This window comes from Salvelinus namaycush, chromosome 37, assembly GCF_016432855.1.
Source record: "Salvelinus namaycush isolate Seneca chromosome 37, SaNama_1.0, whole genome shotgun sequence".
NCBI lineage: Eukaryota > Metazoa > Chordata > Actinopteri > Salmoniformes > Salmonidae > Salvelinus > Salvelinus namaycush.
The window spans coordinates 8,847,641-8,869,542 of record NC_052343.1 but is presented as its reverse complement, the minus strand read 5'-3'; the positions used below and the strand labels follow the sequence as shown (position 1 = coordinate 8,869,542).

Sequence of the window (21,902 nt, the reverse complement as noted above, 5' to 3'; positions counted from 1 at the left end):
GCTGATGGGAGGTGACTAGCTGCGTGGTTGGTGGGTAGGGGTGTGTGGCTGATAGGGGGTGACTAGCTACGTGGTTGGTGGGTAGGGGTGTGTGGCTGATAGGGGGTGACTAGCTGCGTGGTTGGTGGGTAGGGGTGTGTGGCTGATAGGGGGTGACTAGCTACGTGGTTGTGGGTAGGGGTGTGTGGCTGATAGGGGGTGACTAGCTGCGTGGTTGGTGGGTAGGGGTGTGTGGTAGATGGGAGGTGACTAGCTGCATGGTTGGTGGGTAGGGGTGTGTGGCTGATAGGGGGTGACTAGCTGCGTGGTTGGTGGGTAGGGGTGTGTGGCTGATAGGGGGTGACTAGCTGCGTGGTTGGTGGGTAGGGGTGGTGGTAGATGGGAGTTGACTAGCTGCGTGGTTGGTGGGTAGGGGTGGTGGTAGATGGGAGTTGACTAGCTGCGTGGTTGGTGGGTAGGGGTGGTGGTAGATGGAAGTTGACTAGCTGCGTGGTTGGTGGGTAGGGGTGGTGGTAGATGGGAGTTGACTAGCTGCGTGGTTGGTGGGTAGGGGTGTGTGGCTGATGGGAGGTGACTAGCTGCGTGGTTGGTGGGTGGCTGCATGTATTAGATAGGAGGCGACTGGCCGTGGCAGGGGAGAGACAACACACTGAGATCCCTGTCACTGAGCCCTGCAACCACTCATCAGAATTAAAGGTTTGGAGCAAAGTGGCCGTGTGAAGAATTATGACTGAGAAAAGCACTGCAGTCCTCCAAGGGATAAAATCGAGTAAATAGCCTGGTAACACTATCTATCTACTAACCCTGACCCTAGCTCCAACCCTAAACTTAACCCTAGCCCTAACCTTAACCGTAACCTTAGAAAGTAATTGCTTAGCAACGTATAGTTTGTTGATAGTATGACCATCCGAAGACCATCTACAGATGGAAAATCTGGACTATCCAAATAAAGTGGGACCAACAGCCCTAATACAGTTGAAGTCGGAAGTTTACATTGCCAAATACATTTAAACTCAGTTTTTCACAATTCCTGACATTTAATCCTAGTAAAAATTCCCTGTTTTAGGTCAGTTAGGATCACCACTTTATTTTAAGAATGTGAAATGTCAGAATAATAGTAGAGAGAATAATTTATTTCAGCTTTCTTTTCTTTCATCACATTCTCAGTGAGTCAGAAGTTTACATACAATCAATTAGTATTTGGTAGCATTGCCTTTAAATTGTTTAACTTGGGTCAAACGTTTCGGGTAGCCTTCCACAAGCTTCCCACAGTAAGTTGGGTGAATTTTGGCCCATTCCTTCTGACAGAGCTAGCGTAACTGAGTCAGGTTTGTAGGCCTCCTTGCTCGCACACGCTTTTTCAGTTCTGCCCACAAATTTTCTACAGGATTGAGGTCAGGGCTTTGTGATGGCCACTCCAATACCTTGACTTTGTTGTCCTGAGGCCATTTTGCCACAACTTTGGAAGTATGCTTGGTGTTATTGTCCATTTGGAAGACCCATTTGCGACCAAGCTTTAACTTCCTGACTGATGTCTTGAGATGTTGCTTCAATATAGCCACATAATTTTCCTGCCTCATGATGCCATCTATTTTGTGAAGTGCACCAGTCCCTTCTGCAGCAAAGCACCCCCTCGGCTTGCAAGCATCCCCCTTTTTCCTCTAAACATAACAATGGTCATTATGGCCAAACAGTTCCATTTGGACAAACAGGCCATTTCTCCAAAGAGTATGATCTTTGTCCTCATGTGCAGTTGCAAACCGTAGTCTGGCAGTGGCTTCTTCCTTGCTGAGCGGCCTTTCAGGTTGTCGATATGTACTATGTCGATATAGTACTTGTTTTTACTGTGGATATAGATACTTTTGTACCCGTTTCCTCTAGGATCTTCACAAGGTCCTTTGCTGTTGTTCTGGGATTGATTTGCACTTTTTGCACCAAAGTCATCATCTCTAGGAGACAGAACGCATCTCCTTCCTGAGCAGTATGACGGCTGCGTGGTCCCATGGTGTTTATATTTGCGTACTATTCTTTGTACAGATGAACGTGGTACCTTCAGGCATTTGGAAATTGCTTCCAAGGATGAACCAGACTTGTGCAGGTCCACAATTTTTTTCTGAGGTCATGGCTGATTTCTTTTGATTTTCCCATGATGTCAGGCAAAGAGGCACTGAGTTTGAAGGTAGGCATTGAAATACATACTGAAATACATCCACAGGTACACCTCCAATTGACTCAAATTATGTCAATTAGCCTCATCAGAATCTTCTAAAGCCATTACATAATTTTCTGGAATTTTCCAAGCTGTTTAAAGGCACAGTCAACTTAGTTTATGCAAACTTCTGACCCACTTGAATTGTGATACAGAGAATTATAAGTAAAATAATCTGTCTGTAAACAATTGTTGGAAAAATTACTTGTGTCATGCACGAAGTAGATGTCCTAACCGACTTGCCAAAACTATAGTTTGTTAACAAGACATTTGTGAAGTGGTTGAAAAACTAGTTTTAATGACTCCAACCTAAGTGTATGTAAACTTCCGACTTCAACTGTATATGACATAGGGCTGGCTGGTAGTGTGTAACTTGACTGTACTGTATCAGCCGGCGAGGCCATGGGCATATGACGCTAATCACTCAGCCATGTCACCTACGAACCCTCATCCCTGCACCCTCCGCCCTCTCCACTGACCTTATCAGCTGACCTCAGTTGGCAATGTGGTAGAGTGAAAGGTCAACAATGTGAGAGGCTTTCTGGGTAATCTGAAAAGCACATACTGTAGGCTAATATTACATGTATGCTATGATTATTTAGATTAGAAATAAATCTGAGGCAGATATACAGTGCCTTGCAGAAGTATTCATCCCCCTTGGCCATTTTCCTATTTTGTTGCATTACAACCTGTAATTTAAATAGATTTTTATTTGGATTTCATGTAATGGACATACACAAAATAGTCCAAAATGGTGAAGTGAAATGGAAAAAAAAAACAGAAAAGCGGCGCGTGAGTATGTTTTCACCCCATTTGCTATGAAGTCCCTAAATAAGATCTGGTGCTACCAATTACCTTCAGAAGTCACATAATTAGTTAAATAAAGTCCACCTGTGTGCAATCTAAGTGTCACATGATCTGTCACATGATCTCAGTATATATACACCTGTTCTGAAAGGCCCCAGAGTCTACAACACCACTAAGCAAGGGGCACCACAAAGCAAGCAGCGCCATGAAGACCAAGGAGCTCTCCGAACAGGTCAGGGACAAAGTTGTGGAGAAGTACAGATCAGGGTTGGGTTATAAAAATAAAAACAGAAACTTTGAACATCCCTCGGAGCACCATTAAATCCATTATTAAAAAATGGAAAGAATATGGCACCACAACAAACCTGCCAAGAGAGGGCCGCCCACCAGAACTCATGGACCAGGCAAGGAGGGCATTAATCAGAGAGGCAACAAAGAGACCAAAGATAACCCTGAAGGAGCTGCAAAGTTCCACAGTGGAGATTGGAGTATCTGTCCATAGGACCACTTTAAGCCGTACACTCCACAGAGCTGGGCTTTACAGAAGAGTGGACAGAAAAAGCCATTGCTTAAAGAAAGAAATTAGCAAACACGTTTGGTGTTCGCCAAAAGGCATTTGGGAGACTCCCCAAACATATGGAAGAAGGTACTCTGGTCAGATGAGACCAAAATTGAGCTTTTTGGCCATCAAGGAAAACACTATGTCTGGCGCAAACCCAACACCTCTCATCACCCCGAGAACACCATCCCCAGAGTGAAGCATGGTGGTGGCACCATCATGCTGTGGGGATGTTTTTCATCGGCAGGGACTGGGAAACTGGTCAGAATTGAAGGAATGAAGGATGGCGCTAAATACAGGGAAATTCTTGAGGGAAACCTGTTTCAGTCTTCCAGAGATTTGAGACTGGGACGGAGGTTAATCTTCCACCAGGAAATGACCCTAAGCATACTGCTAAAGCAACACTGGAGTGGTTTAAGGGGAAACATTTAAATGTCTTTGAATGGCCTAGTCAAAGCCCAGACCTCAATCCAATTGAGAATCTGTGGCATGATTTAAAGATTGCTGTACACCAGCGGAACCCATGCAACTTGATGGTACTGGATAAGTTTTGCTTTGAAGGATGGGCAAAGATCCTAGTTGCTAGATGTGCCAAGCTTATAGAGACATACCCCAAGAGACTTGCAGCTGTAATTGCTGCCAAAGATGGCTGTACAAAGTATTGACTTTGGGGGGGTGAATAGTTATGCATGCTCAAGTTTTCTGTTTTTTTTGGTCTTATTTCTTGTTTGTATTTTGCATCTACAAAGTGGTAGGCATGATGTGTAAATCAAATGATACAACCTCCCAAAAAATACATTTTAATTCCAGGTTGTAAGGCAACAAAATAGGAAAAATTCCAAGGGGGGTGAATACTTTAGCAAGCCATTGTAATCGAGGGCAGAGGAAAGCTGAGTTGGGGGTTGCAGGGAGGAGGCTAGCGTGACGATAAGAGAGTTTGACGTCTGTCTCCGCCACCCAAACCACATCAGACAAGCCAAACCATTGCCGTCTTAGCCGCCCACTGCGTTGCACAGTCTGGCCAAATTCAAATGACTCGGGTTAGAGAAACTATCAGCTAGAATCGCTCCCCTTCTCGCCTCCAGTGTTCTGTTGCCTCTGCTTCATGAATATTTTGTCGCCTCAAGATACGATTTTTCATTTGCATATCTGCCGAGCTACACAATAACTGCTTATAAGAATCGCACCACTTTCATGTGCCAGGTTGCTGTGTTGCTGTGTTGTTGCGTCAGATAGACACAGTCTCTGTGTTGAGCTTTGTTTAGGGGTGAACATGAAGGTGCACATCATATTTTTCAGCAGAATCGGTTACTATACCTATAGTTCTGTTTTTAAGCCCTACAGTGCATGTAATGGCCAGTCCTGTGGTATATGTTGGCCTAGTTTCTACTAGTTGTTATTACTCCATTCTCAGGCTTTCAGTTGGTGTGTCTCTCCTGCAACTATTTTGCTCAATAACACAATAAGGACACATATTCCTCTGTTCACAGCTCTTTCCATTTCAGCCAGCCACGAACCGCATATTTCTTCATATGAGAAGAAAAAGACCATCCAATCTTGTGGGATTGAATAAAAGCCTCTGAACATTTCTTATTAAGGTTGTGAAGGGAATTTAATAACCTCAAATGAAGTGCATCTAAAACCAGCCATTGGAGCATAGGGATCACAGTTCCTGTACTGAATACAATTAGGAATGCAGCAGGCTAGACTGTTACTGTTCATCTTGGAGGTAAACGCTTTTCATCCAGCCTACACAATGTCATACCAGAATTTGAGATTAAAAATGCAGACGTGATAGCTGTAGTTTGTGCCACTGTAGTTTGGCATTTCAGGGCTTTGTTTAACTTTACCTGTGCAGTCTTGGTACTTCTGTCTGCTTTATGTCTCTGAGCCTCAACTCTAGTCATTCTAAATTCACCCAGAACGAGAATGCAGTGTGATGTCTGGCACTGCAAGTCCCTATACCCCATGGTTCTGACTGTTCTGTGTCCTGTGTGTTTTGCAGGTGGTTTGAGGGGAGCCTCCATCGTGGATTCTCTGGACACGCTGTATATAATGGGATTAATGGACGAATACAATGACGCAAAGGAGTGGGTGGAGACCAGCCTGGACCTGAACTCGGTAAGATCAAACTCACTCATTTGATATTATCTCTGCCATTCATGTTGGAGGACCAATCGTCTACCACAAACACTCTTAGTAGTGGTCTTAGTGCTGCGGTTGATTTTAGGCCATCTGGTGTCCCCTGATTGACCAAGTTTTCAATCCCTCAATTTTATTGGATAGTTACTCTGCCATTTATGTTGGAGTACCAATCAACTACCCCAACACTAGAAGTAGGCTGTCTGACTTGGCCCTTGTTAGGTTGACATACACTTAATAAAGTTATCACCAGTAGTCTTAGTGTGCCAGCTTGATTTTAAGCCGGTTGTCCACTGACGGACACAAAGTCCTGTCCAGGGGGTGGGACAGTTTGCCAGAGCTATATAGGGCATTCCAGATGGAATAAAGGATGTCTTGTGTGGCCAACCCTGAACAACTGATCCATTCTAACCACGATTTGTTACTGTGCCATGGGATGATTTGAACTCTCCCAGAACTCTGTGTGCTGTGGGATTGGATGAATAAAAGAGGGACAGACTAAGAGGAAATGTATGTGGAAGCATGGAGAGAGAGAGGAGCGAGAGAGAGAGGAGGTCATGGCCTCCCCATTGTGTAATTCCATGATAATAGACTTCTTCTCGGGGTCGGGAACAGAGAGGTCTGCCAGTTTGGACATTATGTGGAAACTGAGTGAGTGAGAGTGATGGTGCCAGCCAGCAAGGTGAGCACCGCCAGGCTTCGTGTGCCCTGTTGCTTACGGACTAGTTATAGGCCCTCCGTTCCACTCTGTTCCCACACTTTGTGTAAGTCCCCCATTGATGAGAGTTAATTTTGTCCAAAGGCTATTTGTTTTAGTCACTAATCAAATATCGTCTCTCTGACATCTACTGGCTAAGAGATGTCTTTAATGTGTTAAGGTGATACATTGTCCGAGGTCAGCATTTTCTATTGTTTTCTATTGTTTTCTATTATTCATTGATCTGGCTATTCCCTATAGCACTTCGGCTTTGTCCCTCTTCGGGAATTATACTGAAATCTACTCAAACCTCCTGAGTGACGTGTTTGATGTGCTCTTAATAGTTGCTGTGAACTTAGATGGGCTAGGCTTGGATAGATGTTGACATGCAAAAAGACGGTACACATGCATTATCATGTGTACAATTTTTGTAAAGAACATTGATACCATTTTAGACACACAAAGCAAGCCGTATCTTCCTCTGTTTTTCTTTCTTCTCCCTCCCTCTCCCTCTCACTCACACACCCAGTTTTTCAGTCTCTCCCTCGCAGCAGTTGGGCAGTATGAAGATGAGTAGCTCCTGGTCTTGGCAGAGAGAGCCAGGGCAAGAGACACTCAGTAATGGCAGCCCATCACAAACAGCAACCTCGTCAGCATCATAAAGACACCCAGGGAGGATTTACACTCCCGGCCGCACTTTGTCACTGGGCTAGCGAGGTCAATCTGTCACCATTCACTTCTCCAACTCCTCTGATCAGTTGTCCCAGAGAGTCTCCTCGTCTGAGTGGACGGATATCTGTCCTGTGATGGACGCCAGGCCACTTTAGGTCAAAGTCACCATACTTTGGGAACTGGTTCAGGGATCTAATTGACATATAGGGATTGAGGTTTTGGCTGGGGACCCAAATTTGACAATGACAATTGAGTAATGTTGTATTGCAGCTTCCTTCTTGGGCAGGCTTCACTTGCAAAATAGGCTCCGTCTCAGTTGTGGTATTAAAGAAAGTCATTACAGCCATATTAACTGATAAAACATGTACCAATGGAAGAGAATGAGCCATTTTAATTAGGAGACCAGTTCAGGAGTAGGGTGTAATACATTATCACTCAGAACATGACATCAAAGCCAGTCTAATAATGTTAAACGAACAGTAACACAAAAAACACATCCTTAGGAATTCTTAATCAGCAATTACCATGTGAATAGCTTCACAACCTTAAAGTTTGTTAAGGTGTACGTTTTTAACCAGTTCAATACAATGTCAAATGAATGTCAGAATTAATTAACAACAATAATTAACATATTGACTTATTTATTTTGTGTGTGTGTGTGTGTTGTGTTGTGTTGTGTTGTGTGTGTGTGTGGCCTATCAGTGGAAAGCTGGGGGTGTTTCTTCAGTTTGATAAGTTTATTGAAGTCTGGGGTGATGGTTGACAGGGCAACTCGGAGGTCATGCTGGCTGTCCAGTTTGTTTCTGCTTTTAGTTTTCAGCACGGCCATAGCAGAGAAGCCACTTTCACACAGATAGGTAGTGCTGAACGGCAGCATGATTCTGATTGCATGACAGGCGAGAGCAGGATATTCTCCCACTATGCTGCACCAGAACTGTGGCAGTGTCATTTCCGGGAAGCGCATGCTCAGTCCGTGATCAAATGACAGCTCCACCAGCTGATCCTCTTTGTTGCTTGGCAACGTGACGCTTCCCATCTCCACTCGAAAGGGGTTCCGTCCCGTCGTCTTGTCTCCTGTTCTCCTCCGGGAAATAGTCGCAAAAATGTCCCTGCAGCTTGACAAGATGCTGTTAAGTGGTGGTGGTGGGCAAATCCGCAGTAAAAAGGAACTGCTCCTCAAAGTTATTATCCCATCCCATTAGAATTATGGTTAGCCACATCTGTGGATTCATCAAGCTGCTGTGCGTAATGGCCATTTTCACTGATGCGCTCTGATGTCTGGCACGTTATGTCCTCAGACATGTCCTGGATTCTCTTCATGGTGTCATTAGATAGGGGTATAGTTTTAAGTTTGTTGGCGGCTGACTCTCCCAAGATTTCATATCAATCGAAGCAGGGAGTATGAGATCCTCTGCGCTGGTGTGGGCTTTTTGCACTTAGCAATGCGCTGGGCCACAAGGTATGATGCGAAGTGCCTTTTCTTCAATGAATCTTGTGAGGCCTCCAGATATTGACATTTTACTGTTTTTAAGTCAGCTGTCTTATCTTTGTGTCTTGGGTGCTTGGTATCCAGATCCCTTTGATTTTGGAGGGGTTTCATGCTCTCATTAGCTAACAGCTCGTTGCATAGGACGCACTGCGGTCCACACTCACTGTTGTAATAAATACCATTTAAAATAACACAAGCATATTGCTATTACATTGTTATAACTAACTTCTTTCTAAGCAGGGTTTCTCACACACCCAAAGACAGATGGCTGGCACAGACCTTTTATAAACACTGATAAGGAAAGGCCTTGATCAAAAGAGTGCTTGGGTCCGCATTTCACGAGATAATGAGACACACACACATACTCAAGGACAGAGGGCTGACTACGCACACACAAAATCTCCTGTTTTAGCTGAACATTTGATAACAAAGAACTTTTGCTATAAGACTCAGAAGGATGACGCCCAGCTCATCAGGACCAATCTGAGAAGACAACAACCTGTCCAGAACCAACCAAAGGACCAGAACTTCCAGACTCAACCTACTTTCTGTGTTGTATAAAATGTCTATGCATTCTGTTATCTGGGCTTTTTCTGGAGGTTCTCTATGAGCCGAAGGAACGAGACCGTATACGCTTGTACCAGATATCTTTACTCGTAATTAAACTGTCGCTTGTCATACAATTTATCACCTTGTCTGAATCGATCCTTGACCGGCTCGCCCTTCTCCATATCCAATTATCAACACTGTCTTATATGTAAAACCATATTTGACCAAGTAGGGGTCGAATTTTCTCCTCTCGACAGGGACCGGGTTGTCTGACTTGTTGTTGACATTGGAAGCAGCAGTAGATGAAGAGGGAGCTGCACGTTTTAAAAACTTGTTCATGATTTTACTCTGACAGCTAGCCTACGTGAGTTAAATGACAGCTAACTATCCACATGTGCAACGCCTGCAGAACACAACTGCGTAGTTAGCTGTCAATCAAGCTAGCTGTCAGAGGATGATCGGTATTATCTGATTGGTCGTCTCACATTTAAAATAAAACCGTGTTGCAGAATAAAAATGTTATTGGATTAGTGTGTGTGTCAAGATATCTGTAATTTCATTGGATCAGTGTGTGTGTATGTGGGGGGGCGAGAACGTTATTGTAGTGGTCAGTGAGTGTGTGCAGCGCGAAATTTCACCTCTGCGGACGCTCTGCATGTGTAAAGTCAGCAGCAATAAGAAGTGCAGTGTACGCACGCCTGTGTGTAGCCGTAACGTTGTGTAAAGTCAGCAGCAATAAGCGATGCGACGGTATCCATTCAAAATAAAAGTTTCAGTGTGGCGCTTACCTTTCAATATGTTTTAATTATTATTATTTGTATTATTGAATATATTTTTTCAATTCTTGCACAAGTCCCACTAATATCCAGCAACTTCGCACAGCCGTAGAAGAGGAGTGGGACAACATTCCACAGGTCACAATCAACAGCCTGATCAACTCTATTGTGTTGTGCTACATGAGGCAAATTGGTGGTCACTCCAGATACTGACTGGTTTTCTGATACATGTCCCTACCTTTTTTTTAAGGTATCTGTGACCAACAGATGCATATCTGTATTCCCAGTCATGTGAAATCCATAGATTAGAGCCTACTGAATTTATTTCAATTGACTGATTTCCTCATATGAACTGTAACTCAGTAAAATCTTTGAAATTGCTGCATGTTGCTTTTGTATTTTTGTTCAGTGTAGATGGTTCCTCGGTTTTCAGATTGATCCACTAAAGAGCTTTGTGAGTGACAGAGCTTTTTCCACTAAAGAGCTTTGTGAGTGACCCAGAAGCCTTGTTGATTTTCTCCACAAAGTCGAGTGAAGAATACAAGGCTACACTTAACGCTGTGGGAAATAGAGATGTATGAGGGCAGACTCAAAGTCAAGTGTAATTTGTCTTTGTGCTGCTGAGTGAATTAATTAAGTCAGTAGAATGTCTCTCTCCTCTGCTGCCGAAACTAAAACAAACTCCCCAAAATCCTGCTGCAAATCCTGACGAGTTCCTATGGAGACGGAATACTCTGATCATACACTTTCCTCCAGTGACTCAACCAATTATAAAGAGGAGAGCAACTTCGGAATGCCTCCATCTAATGTTAACTTTGCAAAATTCCACAGGCTGTTTATCCTTTTCGAACATGAAATTAATAGTTGGAGATGTCAGTGTTGATTAGTGTTTTGGGGTTTGGTGGTCCCTGGCTGCCCGCGATAGGGATTTCGATCCTTCTCTTATAGCCCCATATTAGTTTTCAAGGGGTCGTTTTCTTCGGGTTTCGAGTCCCCTGGTTAGTCTAGCGAATGCTGTGGGTAAAAAGTTGGGATAAATTGTATTTTCCTCTTGCAGGTCTCAAGTCTCAGTCTCTCATCAGGGTGGCTAATAGAAAGTGATTAATGAACTCTTACCGGTTGGCTTTTATCCCCTATTGACAGATCCATCCCCTATTACCCCTCCTTCGAGGCTCTCGCCTTCAATTCTTCTCTATTGCCTTTCTCAGCTCGCCGTTTCTCCATCGTAGTCATTCTAACATCTCTCGGATTTCGTCTCTCAGAGGAAAAGTCGCAGTGAGGTTTGTGATTGTGTTTCAAAGAGAACAGGCCACTGTGATCTATCCAGACAGAGCAGCTGGCTCTTGTGGCTTCAGCACATCGGTTTTTCACTCTCTTAGATATTCTCAGGGCAAACTGGGTAACTGTGCAAGTGATCACAAACAAGCTATATCCTTATCCTCTTTGTGACATTTCAGTATGCGTATTCCTTCGTACGTCAATGGAATAGGCCTATAATCTACACTAATATTTCTAGGCCAATGACAGATGAGTCTCTCCCTCAAAGTCTACCTAAAATAGGAAAGGTTCCCAACCACCTACAACCTAACCATTATTAGCACGGTAATTCAAGTTGCACTAGAAAACACCAGTGCTCTTAACAAAGACAATCATCTGACTGGATAATTAGCACATCCAGGCCCTGCAATTCCAGCAAGATGTCTGAATTGAGACTTCAGTGTTAGAGAGTCTCTCATGGGTGTCGTTTTGGAGAGGGCTGAGGGGAAGTAGCTTTGTTTATCTCTTGTGTAGTGTGTCGCTTTTCCCTGCCTGGAGGGAGCGCAGATGCTTGCATATCAAAGCAAAGTGTCTGTAAACAGGCCAGAAGCACAGGGGAAAAACTGAGAGGCAAGAGAGGGGAGCCTTGCAATGTTCCCGCAGGCTGTTGTCACACTGAAAGGTCAAGCGAGTGACGTGTGATGTGAGAGAACACTTAATGTGTTCCCTGATTTGGCCAAGAGATGAATGTGTAAATGGACCAGGCAAAGCACTTCAGGGACCCATCCTGCTTGGTTGGTTGCCCCAAACACACCAGGTTAGATGTGTTACTGTGTTTTTGCTAATGGTTCTTCTACAGTACCAGTGTAATTTTGGACACACCTACTCATTCAAGGGTTCTTCTTTATTTTTACTATTTTCTACATTGTAGAATAATAGTGAAAACATCAAAACTATAAAATAACACATGGAATCATGTAGTAATCAAAAAAGTGTTAAACAAATCAAAATAGCCACCCTTTGCATTGATGACAGCTTTGCACACTCTTTGCATTCTCTCAACCAGCTTCACCTGTGATGCGTTTCCAACAGTCTTGAAGGATTTCCCACAAATGCTGAGCACTTGTTGGCTGCTATTCCTTCACTCTGTGGTCCAACTCATCTCAAACCATCTCAATTTGGTTGAGGTCGGGTGATTGTGGAGGCCAGGTCATCTGATGCAGTACTCCATCACTCTCTTTCTTGGTCAAATAGCCCTTACACAGCCTGGAGGTGTGTTGGGTCATTGTCCTGTAGAAAAACAAATGATAGTCCCACTAAGCGCTGGATGTCGTATCACTGCAGAATGCTGTGATAGCAATGCTGGTTAAGTGTGCCTTCAATTCTAAATAGATCACTCACAGTGTCACCAGCAAAGCATCCCCACGCCATCACAACTCCTCCTCCATGCTTCACAGTGGGAACTACAGTACACATGTGGAGATCATCCACTCACCTATTCTGTTGGAACCAAAAATCTAAAATTTGGACTCATCAGAACAAAGGACAGATTTCCAGCGGTCTAATGTCCATTGCTCGTGTTTCTTGGCCCAAGAAAGTATTTTCTTGTTATTGGTGTCCTTTAGTAATGGTTTCTTTGCAGCAATTTGACCATGAAGGCCTGATTCACACAGTCTCCTCTGAACAGTTGATGTTGAGATGTGCCTGTTTTTTGAACTCTGTGAAGAATTTATTTGGGCTGCAATTTCTGAGGCTGGTAACTCTAATGAACTTATCCTCTGCAGCAGAGGTAACTCTGTGTAACGGTTTTCTTCGGTGGAAGAAGGAGAGGACCAAAGCGCAGCGTGGTTAGTGTTCATCTTATTTTAATAAATCCAAAACTGAACACTACAAATACAAAAACAACAAACGTGAAAACCGAAACAGTTCTATCTGGTGCAGACACACAAAGACTGAAGACAAACACCCACAAACCAAAAGGCAAAACAGGCTACCTAAATATGGTTCCCAATCAGAGACAATGACAAACACCTGCCTCTGATTGAGAACCATATCAGGCCAAACGACAAACCCAACATAGAAACACAAAACATAGATAACCCACCCAACTCACGCCCTGACCACACTAAAACAAAGAAAATACAAAAGAACTATGGTCAGAACGTGACACTCTGGGTATTCCATTCCTGTGGCGGTCCTCATGAGAGCCAGTTTCATCATAACGCTTGGTAGTTTTTGCGACTGTACTTAAAGAAACCTTTAAAGTTCTTGAAATTTTCCGTATTGACTGACCTTCATGTCTTAAAGTAATAATGCACTGTCATTTCTCTTTGCTTATTTGAGCTGTTCTTGCCATAATATGGACTTGGTCTTTTACCAAATAGGGCTATCTTCTGTATACCACCCCTACCTTGTCACACCACAACTGATTGGCTCAAAGGCATTCATTAAGAAGGAAAGAAATTCCACAAATTAACTTTTAACACTGCACACCTGTTATTCGAAATGCATTCTAGGTGACTACTTTATGAAGCTGGTTGAGAGAACGCCAAGAGTGTGCAAAGCTGTCATCAAGGCAAAGGTTGGCTACTTTAAAGAATCTCAAATATAAAATATATTTTGATTTGTTTAACACTTTTTTGGTTACTACATGATTCCATATGTGTTATTTCATAGTTTGGATGTCTTCACTATCATTCTACAATGTAGAAAATAGTTTAAAAAAATAAAGAAACCCTTGAATGAGTAGGTGTGTCCAAACTTTTGACTGGTACTGTACATGTGTCTCTATTAAGATGGAAAGAGGATATCTATTATGAATTGAAACCCACCCACAGTGCAGCATTCTTACTTGCTCTATATCCTACGATAGATCCGTAATGTCCCCAGAGGTCAGTTTACGGTTAAGAGAGGGTTAATAAAATCCAGTCCTGCAGAAAAGATCAAAAGAACACGTTGATTATCTGACCAGAAAAGCAGACATTCATTTCTTCAAATGTAGTTCACAAATATTTTGACTTTTGTTAGCAAATGCAGATGATGGACGAAGAGCTTTGCTGTTCTATTCGCCCTCAGAGGAATATTGGTACCTCAGGCCAAAACTGTGCTGTAAAGTTGTATAATTGGCCTGGAACTTTAATCTGACAATAGAGTGACCGTCAGCCGAGAAAGCAGGGATTCACTTTATCAACCCCCCAGAGATTGGCCTGATTGATCACATACTGATTGATATATTGTCGTGCCCTTATTGAACCCCTATTCACAAAAAAAACAATGCTTTAATTGTGAGAAATGACATGCTACTTCAATTAGAATTGCTTCAGTATGAGATGACTCAGTTTACCAGTGCACATTTGCATAATGCGTTTCTGGCAATCAGTAAGTGCCTAGATATGATAAACAGCTCATATGCAGATTTAATAATGTGTTGCTTATAAAGAAAGATGTGATCATGGTATGCTTTGATAAACATTTTTGAGCTTTTTATTCTTAACAATGCTGGGTAACAGATCAAAATGTTTCTTGTCTCTTTGTCATCTCCCCGAGCAACCGCCTACTGTACCCTACCCTTACTCTGCCAGAACATGAGTTGTTGCTCCAAAGACAAGTAGGTTGTGTTCGTTCATCTGCGACTCCCGGCTGTTCTAAACTGGAAGACCACCCTTGGGTACAAACTTGTTTTCCCTTCCTTGTTTATCAGTTGGTTTAAGTAGGTTGGCGTTTGCTATCTGATTTCTGGAAGCTCACTGTGCAAACTTAGTAGACCTTGCAGCCAGATCTGGATCAGGCTCTTGTTGTTTACCTCAGTAGGCCTGTTGGCTGACCTGATCTGGCCTCATGTCCACAGTAAACGTGGCTCCACAGGGCTCCAGTCATTAGGGCTGCTGAAACCAGAGGGCATGTATCATATGAGGGGCTGCTTGACTGAAGATGCCATGCCCCAGCCATGAAGTCAAGGCATCCTGCTGACATCCTATCTCTGCTGGAGGAGAACAATGTGTGGGTGGTTTATTACAGATACTATATACTGTTATTTACTGCAACACCAGTGACGTTTCAATTCCGTCTCTAGCCTTAGGTCTTGACGTAGGTCGGCAGAGGTTGGCACTGGCTCAATGCCATTAGGTTGATGATCAGAGATTAATTGTGATGGATGGCAAACAATGTTTTCCTTGTATGCTCTGCACAGGTGTGTTTATATGATTTTCAGATGAACATCAGATTAGAGGAATGATAAGACATAATGGTATTTGGGCCTTTCAGCCAGTATAGTGACAGTACTCGGGAATCCATTTTGAGATCTGGATGAAAACATTGATCTGATGTACCATTGGCACACACACAGGCACACACACAGGAACCAGGACGTGGAGGAAAAATGGACTGAACAAGGAGGGAGAGATGGAATGAGAGACAGAGAGAGAGTGGAGGAGTGTTCCATGAGTTAAATAAAAAATAAATCAATGAGAGACCTGCATTATGAGAGCGTTCTCCTTGCCTGTGAACTCCAGGAGACACAAGTCTGCTGTCGTGTTCTTGTTGGTGTGTGTATTTGTGTCTGAGTGCCTTTGTGTGTACACTCAAAGAGAACAGCTTTGAGGTGCATTCACCAAACCTTCTTTTCCTCAATAACTCCCCCCTCTTCAATGCCTTCTACTCCCCAGACAATGGGAGAGATGGAGGGATTGTGAGTGATAGAGGAGGACGAGGGGCTGTAATTCAAAGTTATCACCCTAGTGACATTCATTTATTATTAGTCAGTCTCTTATTTTGCCATAATGTATTCAGTGAAGATGTGGTACAATACAGTGTCAAGGGGGTGTATGTGTTAGGGAGAGAGAGATGGATGGATGGATGGATGCATTTTGGATAAGATATGGAATTGCCTATCACTATGGGATAGATTGTTTTCTGTACCTTCCCTGATGAGTTCAGAAATCTGAACTTTCATAAAGTATGCAGCCAACCATTTCGCCTGTGTATTTCGAGAATATATTGGCCTATAAGACTTTAGTGATTTGTGGTGGCGCCTTCTATATTGCCCCCTCTTAAAAATGCATCATGGAGAGAATGGGACTCTGGTGGCAGAGTGATTGTGTTGCATTGAAATCAAAGTACCTGGTCTATCACATCTACTCCTACCGCTAACAGTCTTATGGCTGGCAGTAAAAATGGCTGGCAGTATTTACATAAAAGATAAAACACATCTAGACTAAACAGGAAGGTCGTGAACTCTTGACCCGTGTTGTTTTGATGACTAAAGAAAAGTTAAAAGTGTCCTCCCACCCATAACAACCCAAGACCTTTTTGATATGTTGTGTTTTTGTTGTGTCTCAGCTCCAGTTCAAAAAGCTGCCCTCCACTGATGCCTATTAGAATAATGCACTATTAGGAACATGGTCTACTAATAATAATGGACCACATACTCTATTTTGATCTCCATTAACTCCGTTGGAGAAGCCTCTCTTAGCAGCCGTTATATAACATTGTTTATGATAACACAGTAAATGTGCAAATGTGCTTAAATTAAATGAAGTTACCTCATGCTTTGCTCAGACTCTGTCTTTAAACCAAAATCTATCTCAATGTCAACTAACTAATCAGCTAATCAGCAATGTAATCTGCTAATCAAATGTATTGATAAAGCCCTTCTTACATCAGCTGATGTCAAGTGCTGCACAGAAACCCAGCCTAAAACCCCAAACAGCAAGCAATGCAGGTGTAGAAGCACGCTGGCTAGGAAAAACTGCATTATGAGAGCACCGATCTTTGAATGTATGACGATGTCACCACTGTCACAACATGTAAAGGCCCAACATTACTTACTGTAAGTGTCCCTTTTAGTAGTGAGAAATGAGCGCGAGCTCTCCTTCCCCAGGTCGTGCTGTTTAGCATGCTCCAGAGGTTAGCAGTCATTAAAGCTCCGGTGTCTAGGACAGCCTAATTATGGACTTGATGCTAATCAAGCCCATAATTACTGTACATTTTCAAAAACAGCCCTGGATTTACATCCTGTTGGTGACAGGAAAGGAAGGAGTTCTGAGGAACTTCTGTTCACAGCAACGGTATTAGCAGAGTTACAGCTCCCAGGTTGTGGACGAACGAGTACCTGAGTGACACCACCTAATTGGTCCCTTTCATAATCAATCCGTGCTAATTAGTGAAGTTGAGTTAAATCACAGCTCTGTTGGTTTAACACCAACTTTGATTTAGGCGTGATCTACTCCTATTTTTATATACTGGCTTGTCTGTTCAGCTTCCCACGAAACTCTGAATCTATTTGAATCTTTGAGTCTGGACGTGCAGTGTGATGTGTACCCAATGGCTCTGATAGCCCCGGATTAGGATTAAATCATACCATTAATGTTATATTTGTGCCTGAGCAGTCCATTGCAGGCCTCAATAACAGTCTCATTTGCCCCTCTTGCACACCGAAAGCACAGCGGGAAGTGCCAATCAGGCTTATGTCCCAGTCTAATCTTGGCAGAGAGAGTGATCAAAACCAGTGCCATGCTTTGTTGAATGCTCACCAACCGAAAAGCAAGAATCAAACAATGACAACAACATTGTACACTGTACACTGAAGCAGAACAGCAACAAGGCACAACAGCAATGTATTTTTTTTTTTCTCCCATAGATAATTTAATTCACTAGACTAACTTTTTTCATAACCTCCTTTCAGGCACGTTGGCACAGCTGTGGCATATATATAGCACCATTTTTGGATGCCAATCTGGTAGTATTTACATCACACACACACAGCCCCTAAATCCACATTGGATTACATGTTCTGTTGTGTAGCTTCATTATTGGTCAGCTGCTTTATGAAATACTCAAATTGCCCTGTGCAGTGAGGGACAAAGAGTCAGACCTGTACATGACCATATAAGACCATTCCCAAGACTAGGGCTGTTGCAGTGAGCGTTTTACTGCCACACCGGCAGTCATGACCACAGTAAAATCCTATGTGTCCGCAAAGGCATGGTAATCTCCTTTTATGCACACTGGACATGCTTTGGTAGTACCCAAGTCGCTAACGACCATCAGGTCCTAATGGCCTGGTATTCAGGGCTCTATTGTCCCTCTAACCGTAAATGCAATCGAAAATCACATCATCAAAACAGTATCGTGCTTTTAAAACTCCCCTCACTGTGATGATCAATGTGAAGAAAGAAGTCCAACAGCAGGTTGAAACTGAGTGGAAAACATGGTCGTTGTGGATGTTGTTTCAAAGCCTAACACCACGAAGTGGACAGCGCTTTCTAAGGTGATGATTCATTCAAAACACAATTATGCATATTATAGATTATGCATACACATAGGCCTATTATGAGCCCAAACCCAAACAAAAAATTAATTTAAAAATAATTATTTTGCGGTTATACAATATTTAGCCTACCCCATATTACGCTTGGAAGATAAACGTAAAAAAAAACGATATCTTTAGTATATAATTGGTCTAACCTAGATTAAGCAAATCCAGAGTTAGCCTACACATGTGTATTTGATTTTGAATAGCCACGTAATAGGGCATTTTTTATATTAATAGGCTGACACATTACCGTTAACTACAGAATATCTCACCACTGTGCGTTTCCATCTCCTCTCTCCTTCATTCCTTTCTCCAGGTGCAGAGAGTGGTTGTCAACAGTTTCATGAAATATGTTTCATCGTGAAGCATGTTACTATCAATGTTCCCGAACCGGTTTCACTTGGTTTCTCAAATTAAGCACTGGGTAGCTGCAGCAACAAGGTTGGGGAGCTCATGGCATACAGAGTTTGTGCTGAATATCACCTGTCACGCCGAGAAGTAACCAGAGTAGCCTACCCAACGTGAGTGAAACGAACGGCAGGAAAGTGGCCTCCATTCGCTATTCGAGTGAATACGGATGACATGCATTTTTTTTCTTGCTCCTGTTCCTGCCTGTTTGATAATGGGTCATTCTACATCGAAACTAATTATACATATTAGCAAAGACAATGTTAAATTGAGAATAGTCCGATGGGTGAAAATATGATCACTTCATGAGAAAACAGTGTGTGCAGCCTGAGGCAAGGAAGTTTCTCAAATCGTCAATAGCCTATAGTCGCATCATGCTTCCCATATATCTTTTGATTTCTAAGGCATTTTAAGGTTTGTATCATTCACAAGCAAAGTTGACAAATAACTCTAAATCTAGCGTATACTGTAGGTCCTGTTTCAAATAATCACTTTTATGCTCAACATACAAGTAGCCACTTCATATGCGCGCTCTCGCTCCGGAATGGGGAAAATATCATTTCTGTTTCATTCAGCTAAGTTCAATTATATTCTTCTTACTATGAAATCATGCAACCTAATCATATAATATAAAATAATGGCCCTGGACTTATAAGCATATCTTGTCTACTAAATGAACAAGTCTACAGCCTATGGCATGGCACATAATAACGTACAGTAGACCAATTAATATTCTGTTCTTCTGAAATACATTTTCTTCATATCATAATGTTTCTTTAGACCTGACTAAAATAAATAATGGATTTATTGTGAGGGTGTATCTTCAATTGATTTATTAGACTTTTTAAAATGTAGATATTATAAAGGAGGCTTGTATGCGGCTTGTGTGTGGGGGGGCCTGGTGTAACGGATGTGAAATGGCTAGCTAGTTAGCGGTGGTGCGCGCTAATAGCGTTTCAATCGGTTAAGTCACTCGCTTTGAGACCTTGAAGTAGTGGTTCCCCTTGCTCTGCAAGGGCCACGGCTTTTGTGGAGCGATGGGTAATGATGCTTCATGGGTGACTGTTGTTGATGTGTGCAGAAGGTCCCTGGTTCGCGCCCGGGTCGGGGCGAGGGGATGGACGTAAAGTTAAAACTGTTACAATGATGCTGTTGACCCGGATCACTGGTTGCTGCGGAAAAGGAGGAGGTCGAAAGGGGGGTGAATGTAACCGATGTGAAATGGTTAACTAGGTAGCGGTGGTGCGCGCTAGCAGCCTTTCAGTTGGTGACGTCACTTGCTCTGAAACCTTGAAGTAGTGGTTCCCCTTGCTCTGCAAGGGCTGCGGCCTTTGTGGAGCGATGGGTAACGATGCTTCGTGGGTGACTGTTGTTGATGTGTGCAGAGGGTCCCTGGTTCGCGCCCGGGCGAGGGGACGCCGTAAAGTTAAACTGTAACATTGATGCTGTTGACCCGGATCACTGGTTGCTGCGGAAAAGGAGGAGGTCGAAAGGGGGGTGAGTGTAACGGATGTGAAATGGCTAGCTAGTTAGCGGTGGTGCGAGCTAATAGTGTTTCAATCGGTTACATCACTCGCTTTGAGACCTTGAAGTAGTGGTTCCCCTTGCTCTGCAAGGGCCGCGGCCTTTGTGGAGCAAAGCGATGGGTAACGATGCAAAGCGATGGGTAACGATGCTTCGTGGGCGACCGTTGTTGATGTGTGCAGAGGGTCCCTGGTTCGCGCCCGGGTCGGGGCGAGGGGACGGACTAAAGTTAAACTATTAGACTGGCGATGCTGAAGGTGTTTATGTTAATTAACGCTCAATTACGGTGAAACCGGTAGGCTTTTGCATGACAATGACCGGCTGACAAAATGTAATGATACAGCCCTATCCCAGACTAATCATTTATTTGAATAGTGCAACTCCTTCTATACAGTATGAATAGTACTGGAGGTGGTGGTGCTCTTACAACAGAGAGAGGATCATAAGCAGAAAGGTGTTCTTCTGGGGCAGTTAGAGCTGGCGTGTTAACTCTGACAGCCCTGTGTTGTCTTCTAATTAGACGCACTGCTGAGCAGAGGGAGGCGAGAAAGAAAAACAACAGGCCTTTATTCCTTCCTTCACCTGATTTTATTTTCCACTCTGCATAGCACTGGAAAAGTGGAGCAATTAAATGTGCACACATTGCTTTTTATTTATTCGTGAAAAGCCTTCTGGGGAGACTTTGGATGTATTAGTTGTTTATTGTTTCACCCGTGACAATACTGTATGGGTGTGATGCTGAGATTTAATCACATTTTTTCCCCCAGCTGAAGTGGTTACAGTGGATTTAGCGTTGAGCTTTCCCAAGGCGATCTGCTTTGTTTGCAGTGGAGACTCAAAGTGTGTGGTCTTGGACATAAATGCAAGACCTAATATTTCCCTGTGATGCAAATTAACAATGTTATATTCGGAAATAAATGACTGGAAAACATCTGACAGAACAAACAGCAAATTAAGCATAACAATGTATTTTAATGAAATGTTTTTGAAACGCTTATATAATATAAATTCGTTATCAATGGACCCAATCAGCATCGAAGCCTCTGGAATAAACCACTCATACTAAATGAACTGTTATGAGACGTTTGAAGAGTGATTTACAAGGCTTGTGTTTGGTAGCATGAGTCAGATCAGTTGAACCCGTAGTCACCATTACGGTCCCCTCGTTGTACCTTATGGCTGTCCTTGCCAAAGTGCCAACATCACTGGTGACAAACTAAAAGTCTGTCCCTAATCACCACCATCTTAGGTCCATTATAGAACGGCCACTCATCTACGGGTTGGCAAGACGTCTCCGCTGGGTCACCATGGCAGAGGATTGGCAGTTTGTCTTACAGAATGTCAGTGGTTAAACTGTCTTGAAAGAGACGTGGCCAACTTCTCAGTCGCACATTAACCCGGCAGTCATTACCTAATAATGACATAGTGCAAGGCTGGAATTTAACAGCTGTGAAGAATGTCAAACTGTAGCACTCATCTCTTGAAAACTTTTTTAAAAGTA

The 21,902-nt window shown here is 43.1% G+C and overlaps 1 protein-coding gene across 4 annotated transcripts in view; it reads left to right on the top strand.

Annotated features, from left to right (window-relative positions):
• Window positions 1-21,902, top strand: part of LOC120031345 (mannosyl-oligosaccharide 1,2-alpha-mannosidase IC-like) — a 205,041-nt gene that overhangs the window by 120,855 nt on the left and 62,284 nt on the right. For all 4 annotated transcript variants that reach the window (XM_038977051.1, XM_038977052.1, XM_038977055.1 and 1 more), the window contains exon 3: window positions 5,581-5,696. In XM_038977051.1, the coding sequence (XP_038832979.1) occupies window positions 5,581-5,696 (116 nt within the window). The remainder of the gene's footprint in view (window positions 1-5,580; window positions 5,697-21,902) is intronic.